This window comes from Apium graveolens, chromosome 7 (assembly GCF_009905375.1).
Source record: "Apium graveolens cultivar Ventura chromosome 7, ASM990537v1, whole genome shotgun sequence".
Taxonomy (NCBI): domain Eukaryota; kingdom Viridiplantae; phylum Streptophyta; class Magnoliopsida; order Apiales; family Apiaceae; genus Apium; species Apium graveolens.
The window spans coordinates 64938473-64950318 of record NC_133653.1 but is presented as its reverse complement, the minus strand read 5'-3'; the positions used below and the strand labels follow the sequence as shown (position 1 = coordinate 64950318).

General features: G+C 35.6%; 1 protein-coding gene across 1 annotated transcript; it reads left to right on the top strand.

Moving 5' to 3' along the window:
• The first annotated feature begins 3746 nt into the window (after nt 1-3746).
• Nucleotides 3747-11458, top strand: LOC141673702 (uncharacterized). Its single transcript, XM_074480447.1, has 7 exons — nt 3747-4263; nt 4384-4698; nt 4851-4923; nt 5071-5336; nt 5435-6363; nt 7242-7367; nt 11006-11458. The coding sequence occupies exons 1-7, from the start codon at nt 3747-3749 to the stop codon at nt 11456-11458; spliced, it is 2679 nt and encodes an 892-aa protein (XP_074336548.1).
• The last annotated feature ends 388 nt before the right edge of the window (nt 11459-11846 follow it).

Here is an 11846-nt window from a genome sequence, read left to right as displayed (position 1 = left end):
CTTGGTTTTGGCATCAGTGTGTTGCTATATACTATTTGTCTATGATTTATTGGTGTAAAGGATTGGAGTGTGTAGTTAAAAAAAAATTGAGTTATATTGTTCTGTTTTATTTTTAAAGGTGATTTTATAACAGTTTTAAATCCGTAAATATTTGGATTGTCTCTAAAATTAGTTTTATAATTTTATAATTTCAATAATTATTTTTGGGATTTTACAAAATTTAGAAATCAATATTTTATCAATTATTTAACCTTGTATGATTTTCTGATTACATTTAATTGTAAAATCTGTATTTGATTCCAGAATTCTACAAAAATTATGAACCTCGTATTTATTTAAGTTTGGAATATTTCAAGAATTTTAAAATTATTTTGGAAATTTTCGGGATTAATTTCACCCGCGCGTCGATTCATTTAATTGCTAAAATCGGGTATAAATTGTGTTTCATAAATAATTTTAAAATTACAAAATTTATGTTATTATAAACTTCGGGATATTTGTAACCTTTTAAGACTATTTTCGTGATTTTCTAAATTTGTTTTAAGTGCAGCTAGGTTCGTTAATTATGAAATGCGGGTATGAGTTGCGTTTCAAAATTTCTCTAAAAATTATGAAAATTTTATTTTATTAGTTTCGGGATATTTAGAAAATTTTAAGACTAATTTGGTAATTTTATGAGCTTATTTTATGCGCAACCAGGTTCGTTTAAATGCAGAATGTGAATCAGAATTGGGGCTTGTAAGCAGAAATAAGTATACGTAATAATTCTTGATACGTGTCGAAGTTTTAAAAAATCTTTATACACGTGTTGTTGCTGGATTGTTACAGAACAACAAAAAGGGAAATAAAAAAATAAAAAAATAATAGAAACTACCCCCTATTCCAATTTTTCCCCGTCCCTCATCTTCCCCGATATCTTGTTTCAATCTCTCGCTTGTCTCCTCCTTGGAGATCTGGCTCATTTTCTTTCTCGATATATATATTTCGCCTCTATTTTCTTCCCCTCTCGTTTCTACTGTTCGCTGTTGCCGGTAGTTTCTGCCGCCGCTGCTTGGTAGTCGCCGCCGTTTCTCGGGTATTTCCGGTGGGTTCTCCGGCGATCCACCTTTGTCTCATTCTCTCGACTTAGCATCCATATATACACATGATTATATGTATATATATATATATTGAGTTTGTTGGATGAATGTTGTGTGTGCAATTTCTGTGTGTGTGTCTGTTAGTGTGTGTGTGTCGTGTATGTGTGTGTGAGTTGCGCGCAGAGGCGCTTGTATGACAGGGAGAGTGGCATGTGTTGATTATTGCCTGTTGATTGATTTTTATTTGGCAGGGTTTATTTGATTACTGTTTCGTGATATCAATAAATTCATGTTGGATTATATTACTATTCGGTGGAGTTCGTGTTGGAACCCGAATTAATCGGGTACCCGCAAATTTTACCGCCGTCCGCGATGAATTTCGACGAGCGGACGGGGGACGATGATTATGTTTATCTGAGTCCTAATATTTTAAAATAAATAAATATAAAATCACGAATAATACTAATTAATTAGTTTGATCGGTGGTTGGGATTTGTGAAGTTATTTTGGTGGTGATATCGGTTGAATTAATGATTGGGTTATTTGTGTTGATTTGACGTCGATGATGTTTCGACGGATAGTCTAATAAACAAAGGGGACGCTGTCCGATTTCCGGGAAATCGAACTATGGAAATACGGGAGCGTATCCAAGGATTATCGGAAAGTCGAGCGAGTATAAATAAATATATATACGTATGTTTTATACAAAACCTGATTGTATGTTGTAGTGAAACATTTTGCCAAAACCAATAACCCTAATTTCATACAATGACGAGTATACGTATTTTCTGAAAATGAACACCGAATCGATTTTCGAGAACATGAACCCTAACTGATGCCTGTATTGCAATAATGCATGTGCTATTAGTTGGAATATGCTATCGTATGGGTAGGTTATTAGCAAGGATATGTCAAGCATAACTAGGTGTCTAACATATAGTATTTCGACCATGTAGGTCCTAATCGGGAAACCGAAAGTGAACGTTGGACTAAAGATAACCTAGTGGTCAGTCGACAAGCTCAGTAGGGTTTTAACCGAAACACCTGAGTGACAAAGTCGAATCCAAGGTGAACTAGTGGTTGGACGTTAAAGCCTGAGCGTTCGAGTAGGCTCAGAGTCGATCAGTAATAATTGTAAAGCTTGCAAGGCAAGTACTTCTAAACCTTTTTCGAGATATAATGCAAATATTTCTAAATTCTCTCGTGATATATTGTTAATTATTCAAAATAGCTTTGTTTTATATTGAAAGTACTTTGAATCCTTCAGCCATGAACCTGAGCCACATCATTTGATCTTTGAGCCATAAACCTCATTCTTTGTGAACCATTTCTTGTTGGTTTACCAGATACTAAATCACACGAATACGTTACTACTCCGCAAATATATATATCCATCATATACCAAACACTGGAACATAATTGGTTGAACATACATAAATTTTTATACTCAACCATACCCTGTGACATCAAAGAACTAAACCTTATAAAATCATTGTTCCTCTAATACCCGATTCTCCTATAGGTTGAAGGCCATTTCTTTTATATACTTTGACATACCCTCATGGTACCCATGAATTTTCACCATGATCTTATACAAATGTTTTATTACTGTTAATTATGATCTTGTTTTACTGAGTTATATTGTTTATCATATTGAACTGCTTTATAATTGGATAGTTTTCTTTATGTGGACCAGATTCGTGGTCAGACCAGATTCATGGTCAAATTAGGCCAATATGTGCCTTAGATCCAGTTCGTAGAGCAGAGCTGTGTGCCTTGCTCGGGGTTAGTGCGTGACTGATCAGCAGCCTAACCTTGGTTTTAAAATTTAAAATGAATATCCAATTCTAACGATTGTTTAACAATAAACTTGATTCTTTTGAATCATCCCATTTGAACATTGTTTAACCTCAGTTATTACTTTTATAACTTGCTGAGCTAGTTAGCTCACTCTTGCGAATCGTTTTATATATTTTACAGTAAAAAAGGATATGGATGATAGTGAAGTTCCTCAGTCCAAAGTGCGAGCTAGGATTCCAGTTAGAGTTGGATCGAGCTAGCAGGAGCTTCATATGGTAGTGAGATAGTAAAATTTTAAGAATAATTTCATTATCAGTTTTAAGTTAAATTAGTTGGGATTTGGTACGTTGTAATAAAAGTTAAGGTTGTGGCTTGTTTTCATACTTTAACCTGTTACGATCCGTGGTTATGTAAAGCAGGGTCATTGCAAATAATATTTCATATACAGGTTTATATATTGTGTTGTGGACCCCAAACTTCTGACCCAGGTTTGGAGGGCGTCACATTAGACGAGCATAGAAATTTGGTAAAATCTTATAGAAGAGCAAGGGACAAGTTCGAAGAAAAGGCACAAACCATTTTTCATTTGTGGATGCCTAAGGCCCGTACCAGGGATGGTAGACAGTACAACATCTCGACAGAATCTGAAGTAGGAGGCTTAATAGTGGGTGAGCTCACCGAAAAAAATTCAAGCGGGATGTTATTGTGCGCCACCGTACTAGAGGGGTTACACACATTGATGAGTTACAACCAAGCTATATGGCAATGACATATCCCTTGATTCATCCTTATGGGGAAGATGGCTACAGGCTCGATATACCGTTGGCAGAAAGAACCTCACAAACTTCAAAAACATAGACGCTGTCAATGTGTCTGTATTATTGTTTCTGGCTCCAACAAAGGGCCAATGAGGGGCATACCTTGCTTTTGGCAGGCCGGCTATTGCAACAATATACAGTCGATGCTTACATGGAAGTTGAGCAAGAAAGATTTAGGTGGATTCGGACCCAGCAAAGTGAGCTCAGGACAGAATTATATTCAGGCTTAATGAATGCAGTGCACCGCGGAGACTCAGACAGCTCCGCAATTGGAAAATCAGTAGTCTTGCCATCATCACACACTGGAGGTCCTCGCTATAGTGCTCAAAATTACCAAGATGTAATGGCAATTTGTCGATGGGTAGGATATCCAGATTTGTTTATTACATTCACATGTAAACCAAAATGGAAAGAGATCAATGACATTCTTGGCCTAATCGATCAAAAAGATGACCTTAACAAAGTTGATATTGTCAGTCACGTGTTTGAGATAAAGTTGCAACAACTAATGCACTACATCAAAAAAGAACAGCCATTTGGGAAAGTCATGGCATGCAAGTTTGCTTGTTTATATCATATTTTTAATCAACCTATATTTATTTATGTCCAAAATCAACTTCATTTGTTTAGTTCATTCATTTACCAAACACTCCTAGCATTCTAATAGTTATAAAATGTTGTTGCAGCTTTATATACCATAAAATTCCAGAAAAGGGGTTTACCCCATGCGCACATTCTGCTTTTCTTGCACCAATCAATGAAAAATCCTTCTCCTGAATATATTAATACCATAATAAGTGAAGAGATACCAGACATCAATGTCGACCCTAATGCCTATAATGCAGTTAAGAAATCTATGCTTCACGGTCCATGTGGTCAGACCAATGTATCCTCTCCTTGTATGTATCAGGGAAAATGCGCCAAATTTTTCCCAAAAACATTTAATGACATCACCACAATTGGAGAAGATGGTTTCCCAATTTATAGACGCAGAAATACAGGTATTTCTGTGGAAAAAAGGGCATCCTTCTAGACAATCGTTATGTCATCCCCTACAACAGAAATTTATTGGTCAAATTTGATGCTCACTTTAACGCCGAGCTCTGCAACAGTGCAAGATCAATCAAATACTTATTCAAATATATAAATAAAGGACCAGACAGGGAAACGGCAGTGATTGAGACTGTGAATGAGAGGGATGAAATTAAAGCATACCTTGATTGTAGGTACGTGCTATGTGTTTATAAAAGAAAATAAAGGCCTCCAATTTTAAAACTTATGCTAAGAAAATATATGCGTTCTTTATAGTAAGCTTGGATTTTTATTTGAAATATTTTTATATATTTACATAACTTTGTTTTTACCTTTATCAGGTACATATCGGCATGTGAGGCTTGGTGGAGAATTTTTCAATTCAGCATCAACTACAGGTATCCGGCGGTTGAGAGGCTACCTTTTCACCTGCCTAACGAGCATACTATTATATTTGAGGAGAACAGATGCATTGAAAATGTCCTTAATATGCCCGGAGTAGATAAAATAAAGTTCACAAAATGGGAAGAAACAAACAAGAGAAATAACGATGCCCGTAGTCTAACTTATGCAAAATTCCCCCAACACTGGGTTTGGAATTCCAAGGGTAAATTGTGGACCAGGAGGAAGAAAGGGAATGCAATTTTGCACATCTGTCAAATGGAGAATGATTCTATATGTGCATGCTCCTAAATTTTGTGAAAGGGAGAACATCATTTGAGCGCATGAGAACGATAGATGGCGTGACATATCCCACGTTCAAGGCTGTATGCTATGCTTTGGGATTGTTGGATGATGACAAGGAATGGATAGATTGCTTATCTGAAGCTGCGGTTTGGGCAACAGGAAATGAACTACACAATCTCTTTGTTACAATGCTTGTCTTTTGCCAAGTTTTCAATGTGCTAGAACTTTGGAGAACTCATTCGGAAATACTATCAGAAGACATGCTGCACTTGCAACGAAGAAGATTTCAAGCCCCTAACCTACAACTAACAAAAGAACAAATGGAGTCATATGCATTGGCTGAAATTGATGATCTTATGCAAAAATTAGGCAAGAGCCTGAAAGACATAGATGGGATGCCGCACCCAGATTATTCCCTCACGCGGGACTTGAAAAATAGATTACTAAACAAGGAATTGGATTATGATCGGCCAGCTTTGAAGACCTTGCATGAGAAGTCGCTAAGTGCTTTAAACCAATTCCAGAGAAGTGCTTATGATGCAATTTTACATTCTGTTCAGCATGATGAAGGCAAGTTGTTCTTCATCAGTGGTCATGGTGGCACCGGGAAAACATTCTTATGGAATACAATCGCTTCTAAATTAAGATCAGAATCGTTAATAGTCCTACCTGTTGCTACTTCTGGGTTAGCATCATTGTTATTGCCCAATGGTCGGACAGCTCACTCCCGATTTCGCATCCCATTAGACATAACAGCTGAATCTACATGCGAGATCAAACATGGTACACAATTAGCCAAACTCCTTCAAAAAACTTCTCTCATTATTTGGGATGAAGCACCGATGACCCACAAATATTGTTTTGAGGCTCTGGATAAAACCTTAAGAGATTTAATGAGCATACAGTATGATAATAGTCGGGCTAGGCCCTTTGGAGGACTTATAGTTGTGTGTGGTGGAGATTTTTGCCAAATTCTGCCAGTTATTCCATAAGGTGAACGTGAAAATATTATTGACACCTCACTTAACTCATCTTATCTTTGGCCACACTTCGAGATTTATGAGCTAAAGCAGAATATGAGTCTCCACGAGGAAGGAATTGATGCAGTATAGGCCGAAAAAATAGCATCATTTGATAAGTGGCTCTTACAAATAGGAGATGGTTCACTATACGATGATTCAGCACATGAAAAGATAAAAATTCCACCATAGTTGTGTAGTCCAAAATCGAGAATTCAATGGAAGGCATTGTTGATGAAGTCTACCCTTCGCTGCTGCAAAATTATAATGACCCTGCATACCTAAAAGAGCGTACTATATTAACACCAAAAAAATGAAATGGTTCATGAATTGAATGACTTCGTAATGAACATGATACCTGGAGAGGGGAGAACATATTTAAGCTCTGTGTGTGTAAGGCGAGAATTAAGCCTGATGATGATTTGTTGTACCCCGCTGATTTTTTAAATAGTTTAAGATTCAGTGGGGTCCCAAACCACGATATACGGCTTAAATAAGGGACCCCCATCATGCTTCTCAGAAACTTAAATCAATCCGCAAGTCTTTGTAATGGCACACGATTAATAGTCACACACCTGGGCAAGTGGTCTATCCGAGCAGACATAATTTCTGGAGCAAAAATTGGTCAAAATATCACCATCCCGCGTATCATCATGTCCTCAAAAGAATCAAAATTGCCATTCAAATTTAATAGGCGTCAGCTGGCGGTAGCATCGTGTTTTATGATGATAATCAATAAAAGCCAGGGCAAGTCTTTGAAACGTGTAGGCTTGTATCTGCCTATCCAAGTATTTACCTATGGCCAGGTTTATGTGGCTATGTCTAGGGTGACCGGAATAGAAGGATTGGTCATAGTCAATGCTGATAGTGAGGTAAAGGATCAGGCACTTATCAAGAACATTGTTTACAAAGAGGTCTTCAACAACATTCAGGTGCCGACACGTGACACCTGTAAGGCATTAGACACTACACTGCTACTTCTTTTATAGAGCACAACATATATAATTGATAGCACCATCTGGGTTTGCTTTGTATCTATAATACCAAAACAACATGAAAATAGAAAATTTACAAAAATTCTGAACAATTCTCAATTTAAATGGCGGCATTTTTAACCCTTCCCAAAAAAACATCTTTATGTTTAGAAAAATATTATGCTGCTACATTGACTAACTAGTGTTCAGTTGTTGCTTCTATTTCCATCACTGCTCCCTGCTTTAGATAATAGCACACCATAAAAAATAAATAACAAACAAAGTTATGTCATACTGCATTGCTTACTCCTTATATTTTAAAACATCATGAGGGATGCTGTTAATTTATGGAATTAGGCGGTGTATTCTTAAAATGATCTGTAAATAGTGTTATTAGATTCATTCGCTGTAACAATTACTTGCATTATGGTTTTTTTGGTGCATGCTTTCTCCCTATATAGCATTCAGATTACTCACATTTGCATTCACTATAACAATTACTTGCCTTGTAGTTTTTTTGGTTCATGTTTTCTCCCTATATAGCATTCAAATTACTCATATTTGCCATATTATATACTTAGCGCAATATATTGGCATATCTGAGCTACATTTGGAAAGCACAACAGAATAGATGTTCTAGCCACTCAACTAGCTCAACAACTACAAAAAAGGGGGCCAATACTTTATTCAAAAATCATATTTGCCTGTATTTTGGTATGACTCTGCCGCTTACATCATAATGCTATACCCTGTAGGAATTGTCTTGATATTATGATCGTTTGGGGCAGCCCCCATGCTCTCATCTTTGATTAGAAAAATTATTTTGCATTGTTTATAAACTATTTGTTCTTATTTTAGGTTAATTCGTGCTCCTCTAATAGCTTTTTGTATAAAACATTGCCCTGCTTACATTTTAAATGGAAGTAGGCCTGTATTTTGCACGGTTTCTGCTTTAATATAAAGCTTGGTCAGCTGTTCTTTTCAGTTAGAATTTGTGTTCCTAAAAATTATTTACTTCCTCAATAAACCTTATCCTTTCCAGGGTTAAAATTTGTGTTCATAAAATTTGTATTTACTTATCCATATGTAATAACAAACAGCCCAGTCATGCTTGAAATCCTACAAACCAGATCTAAAAATTATTGTCAAAAAAGGCATCTATAATTGTTGTTACAAGTTAATCATTATGGGCCTACATTACAAATAATCGTGTGATAATTAAGGATATGCCGTATGTTATTTGAAATTACAAATTTTTGCTCAACAGGTACCTGTACATGTATTCTCACACTTTTTAGATGCAGGTTCAAATACATGGTCTCAAAACCAACCTTCTTGATGCATTTAGATACACCAACAGCCTGGCAGAATTTGTGAAGATGTAAGACTTAGTTTTATACAACTCTTGTCATGTAAAAATGATGAAATGCCTGTCATCCCTGCTCAAGCCTACAGGATGAGAAACCTATGACTTGTGTGTTCTTACTGGTTTTAAATACGGCGCTGTAATAAACAAGTTACTTTGTGCAGAATACCGCAACCAGTCCAGATATGCTCTCTATCTCATTTCTCGCAAAAATTTAATAACAATTTTATATCTTAATTGTTCCGATCATTTTTACTCAGCACTGTTCTCAACCTCGCGAGATGCTGGTTTGTTAAACTAGCAAGAAATAAATAAGCTAATCATATATTAACAATTATAATATCTATAATGATTTAATAGCTAACCTTTATGCAACACAAAATTATAGGGAATAATGAAGGTAAAATATGAGCCAGGGAGTACATGAATGATGGTGGTATGAATTCACCTAAATTATGGGCCAAGGAATACAATGAATGATAATGCTAAAGTGTGCATGAATTCACCTCAAACAGACCCAATACTCTCATTTTAAAATATCTTAAAATTCCTTATTATTGGAACACATTTGCAAAAGTTAATTTTTATTTTTACTAGAATCTAATCATATTACTTGCACTATTAAAACTGATCTCATTCATTATTCTTTTATTTGAGTCACTTATACTGTCTTCAATTAGTGCAGAGGATAATGTTCAATGTTCTGCAATTTATTAGGCCTCAAAATATAAACTTCGTCCATGGCCTTAATCTTAGTAAATTTGAGGCCCTACACAACAAACCGGATGTGATATGTAACCTTGCTATGTCAATTTCTAATATGTTGCAAATATGAGAGGCATATTTATTCACAGCTTTGTGCTTATGCATAAAAACCTGATGCTATAACCTAAAACTAATATGTTGCCCAGAGGATAAAATGTGGGATTTACTATTTTTGAAAGCACCTACATTCTAAAACACATGCAACTATTGACTTGGAAAAAAGGGTGGGCACCATTCATTCATCAAAAAAAGAACAAACATATTTATAACAACCGCGCGAAGCGCGGTTTTACACCTAGTAATTATATAGATGGAAACGTGGAGTGCATCACAAAAGTAACAACTAAGGAGGCACTTAAGATAAATGAGATTGGGGAGACCATGCATGCTAGCTGCACATTTTGGTTAATAAAAGAAGCACAACTACCAAGCATATAACTTAAGTGAACCATGTTGATTCAGCAGAGCAAAAAGGTTTATGGACATTACATTCAGGATTTTCAGTGACATTCAAATATCGTAATTGGAAAGATTTTTCATGTATAAATCAAAAACTAAATTTAAGGTACATGATACATAACACCAAATGAGCCAGTGCCAACCATGTGGTCCTCCATTTAGAAAATGTCTAGATCAATTATATTCATCTCAACATGAAGCTCAATTTAATTATCACATCAAATCAAATTAAAGATAAAGTGCATAAAAAATAATCAAAATGAGATTTAACATTTAAATGGTACATGTTGCTTATGACCTGTCATCATCTACAAGTCCTTGTTTAATTTATAAACTCTCCTTTCACCTGTTAAATGCTAAGTGATATACTCAGAATAATAGAAGTTATTTAATCACCTCCCATGACTTGTTGCTGCTGAGCCACTTATAGGATAATATTCATCACGAACATCTCAATCCTGAGATTAATTTCTCAATGGCATGGTTTCCACTCTGAACTACATTCTACTGGATGCGGAGAAAGAACTATGTATAAATATTAATCCTCTACATATTGATTATTATTGTAGAAAAAAAATGTCACATAAATTTTGTCGTAGCACCTTGTTGAAAGTCTGATCACCAGCCTCTAAGGCACCCGCGGGTTTATCAATTATCACCATGTTAAAACATCATTGCATGTCGTCTTATCGTAGGATGATATTAATTTGGTTTCCAAAATTGAACCTCCTTTCCAATTACAAAATATACTTATTACACATTTTATGCATAGTTGTGATTTTCCTTACAAACACACCAACACCATGTCAAATATATATAAATAAATATGCAAAATTCAGAAGTAAGTATCTAAAATCAGATTTAAAATCACAATATCTTAACATTATTAAAAAAAGTACCTTAGAGGACAAGAAGAATCTCAACGTGATTTTTCCAGAAGTAGTGCTTTGCCATTAACTGATACTATGGCTTTGAATATGAATACAATAACCTGTCTAAATTCAAGAATGCTGGTAATGCCGGTTCTACTTCAGTAGGCTCAACTGCAAAGAAAATCAATGATTCCTTCTATGATTATTGCAATTCAGTTGGACATACACGTGACAAATGCTTTTGTTTACACGAGTATCCAGATTGGCACAAACTTTATGGTAAACCCAAGCCAAAACCAAGGAGAGCTCAGGGCACTACTTCATTTGGCACCAATGTCAAGTCAGCTGCTCAAATATCCACTACTCATTCTGCTCTTTCTGGTTCTACTGAGGTGAAAAATGAAGGCAACAACAAAGACTCAATGTTATTCACGGATGCTCAGTGTCAGCAGTTGGCGAAGATGATTCACGATTTAATGAGACAAATAAATGCATGGAATGCTCCTTTCAATTCTCAGATAATGAGACAAACAAATGCATGGAATGCTCCTTCTAATGCTCTTTTTCATGTTCAATTGTGTCTGTGAATTCAGTTTTATGTCCCGATAATGATCAATATCACACTTGAATATTGGACTCTGGAGCTACCAACCATATTACTTGTCATAAATCTATTTTACATGATTTAATTCCTTTAAAAGCTGAATTATATTTACCGGATGGCAAAACTGTTGCCATTACTCATTCTGGAAAAATTCAGCTTACCAAAGATATATCGCTGGTTGATGTGTTATGTATTCCTGACTTTAACTGCAACCTTATATCTCACTACGCCATAGATGACCTACAACAACACCCAAAAAATGTTACAACAGGCCAAAAAATATTACCATAGCCACTCAAAAGACCTAAGGTAACATAAAATTTAAGTTGCTTTTTTTTGAGTTACCTTTGACCCTTGAGGTAACATTTCCT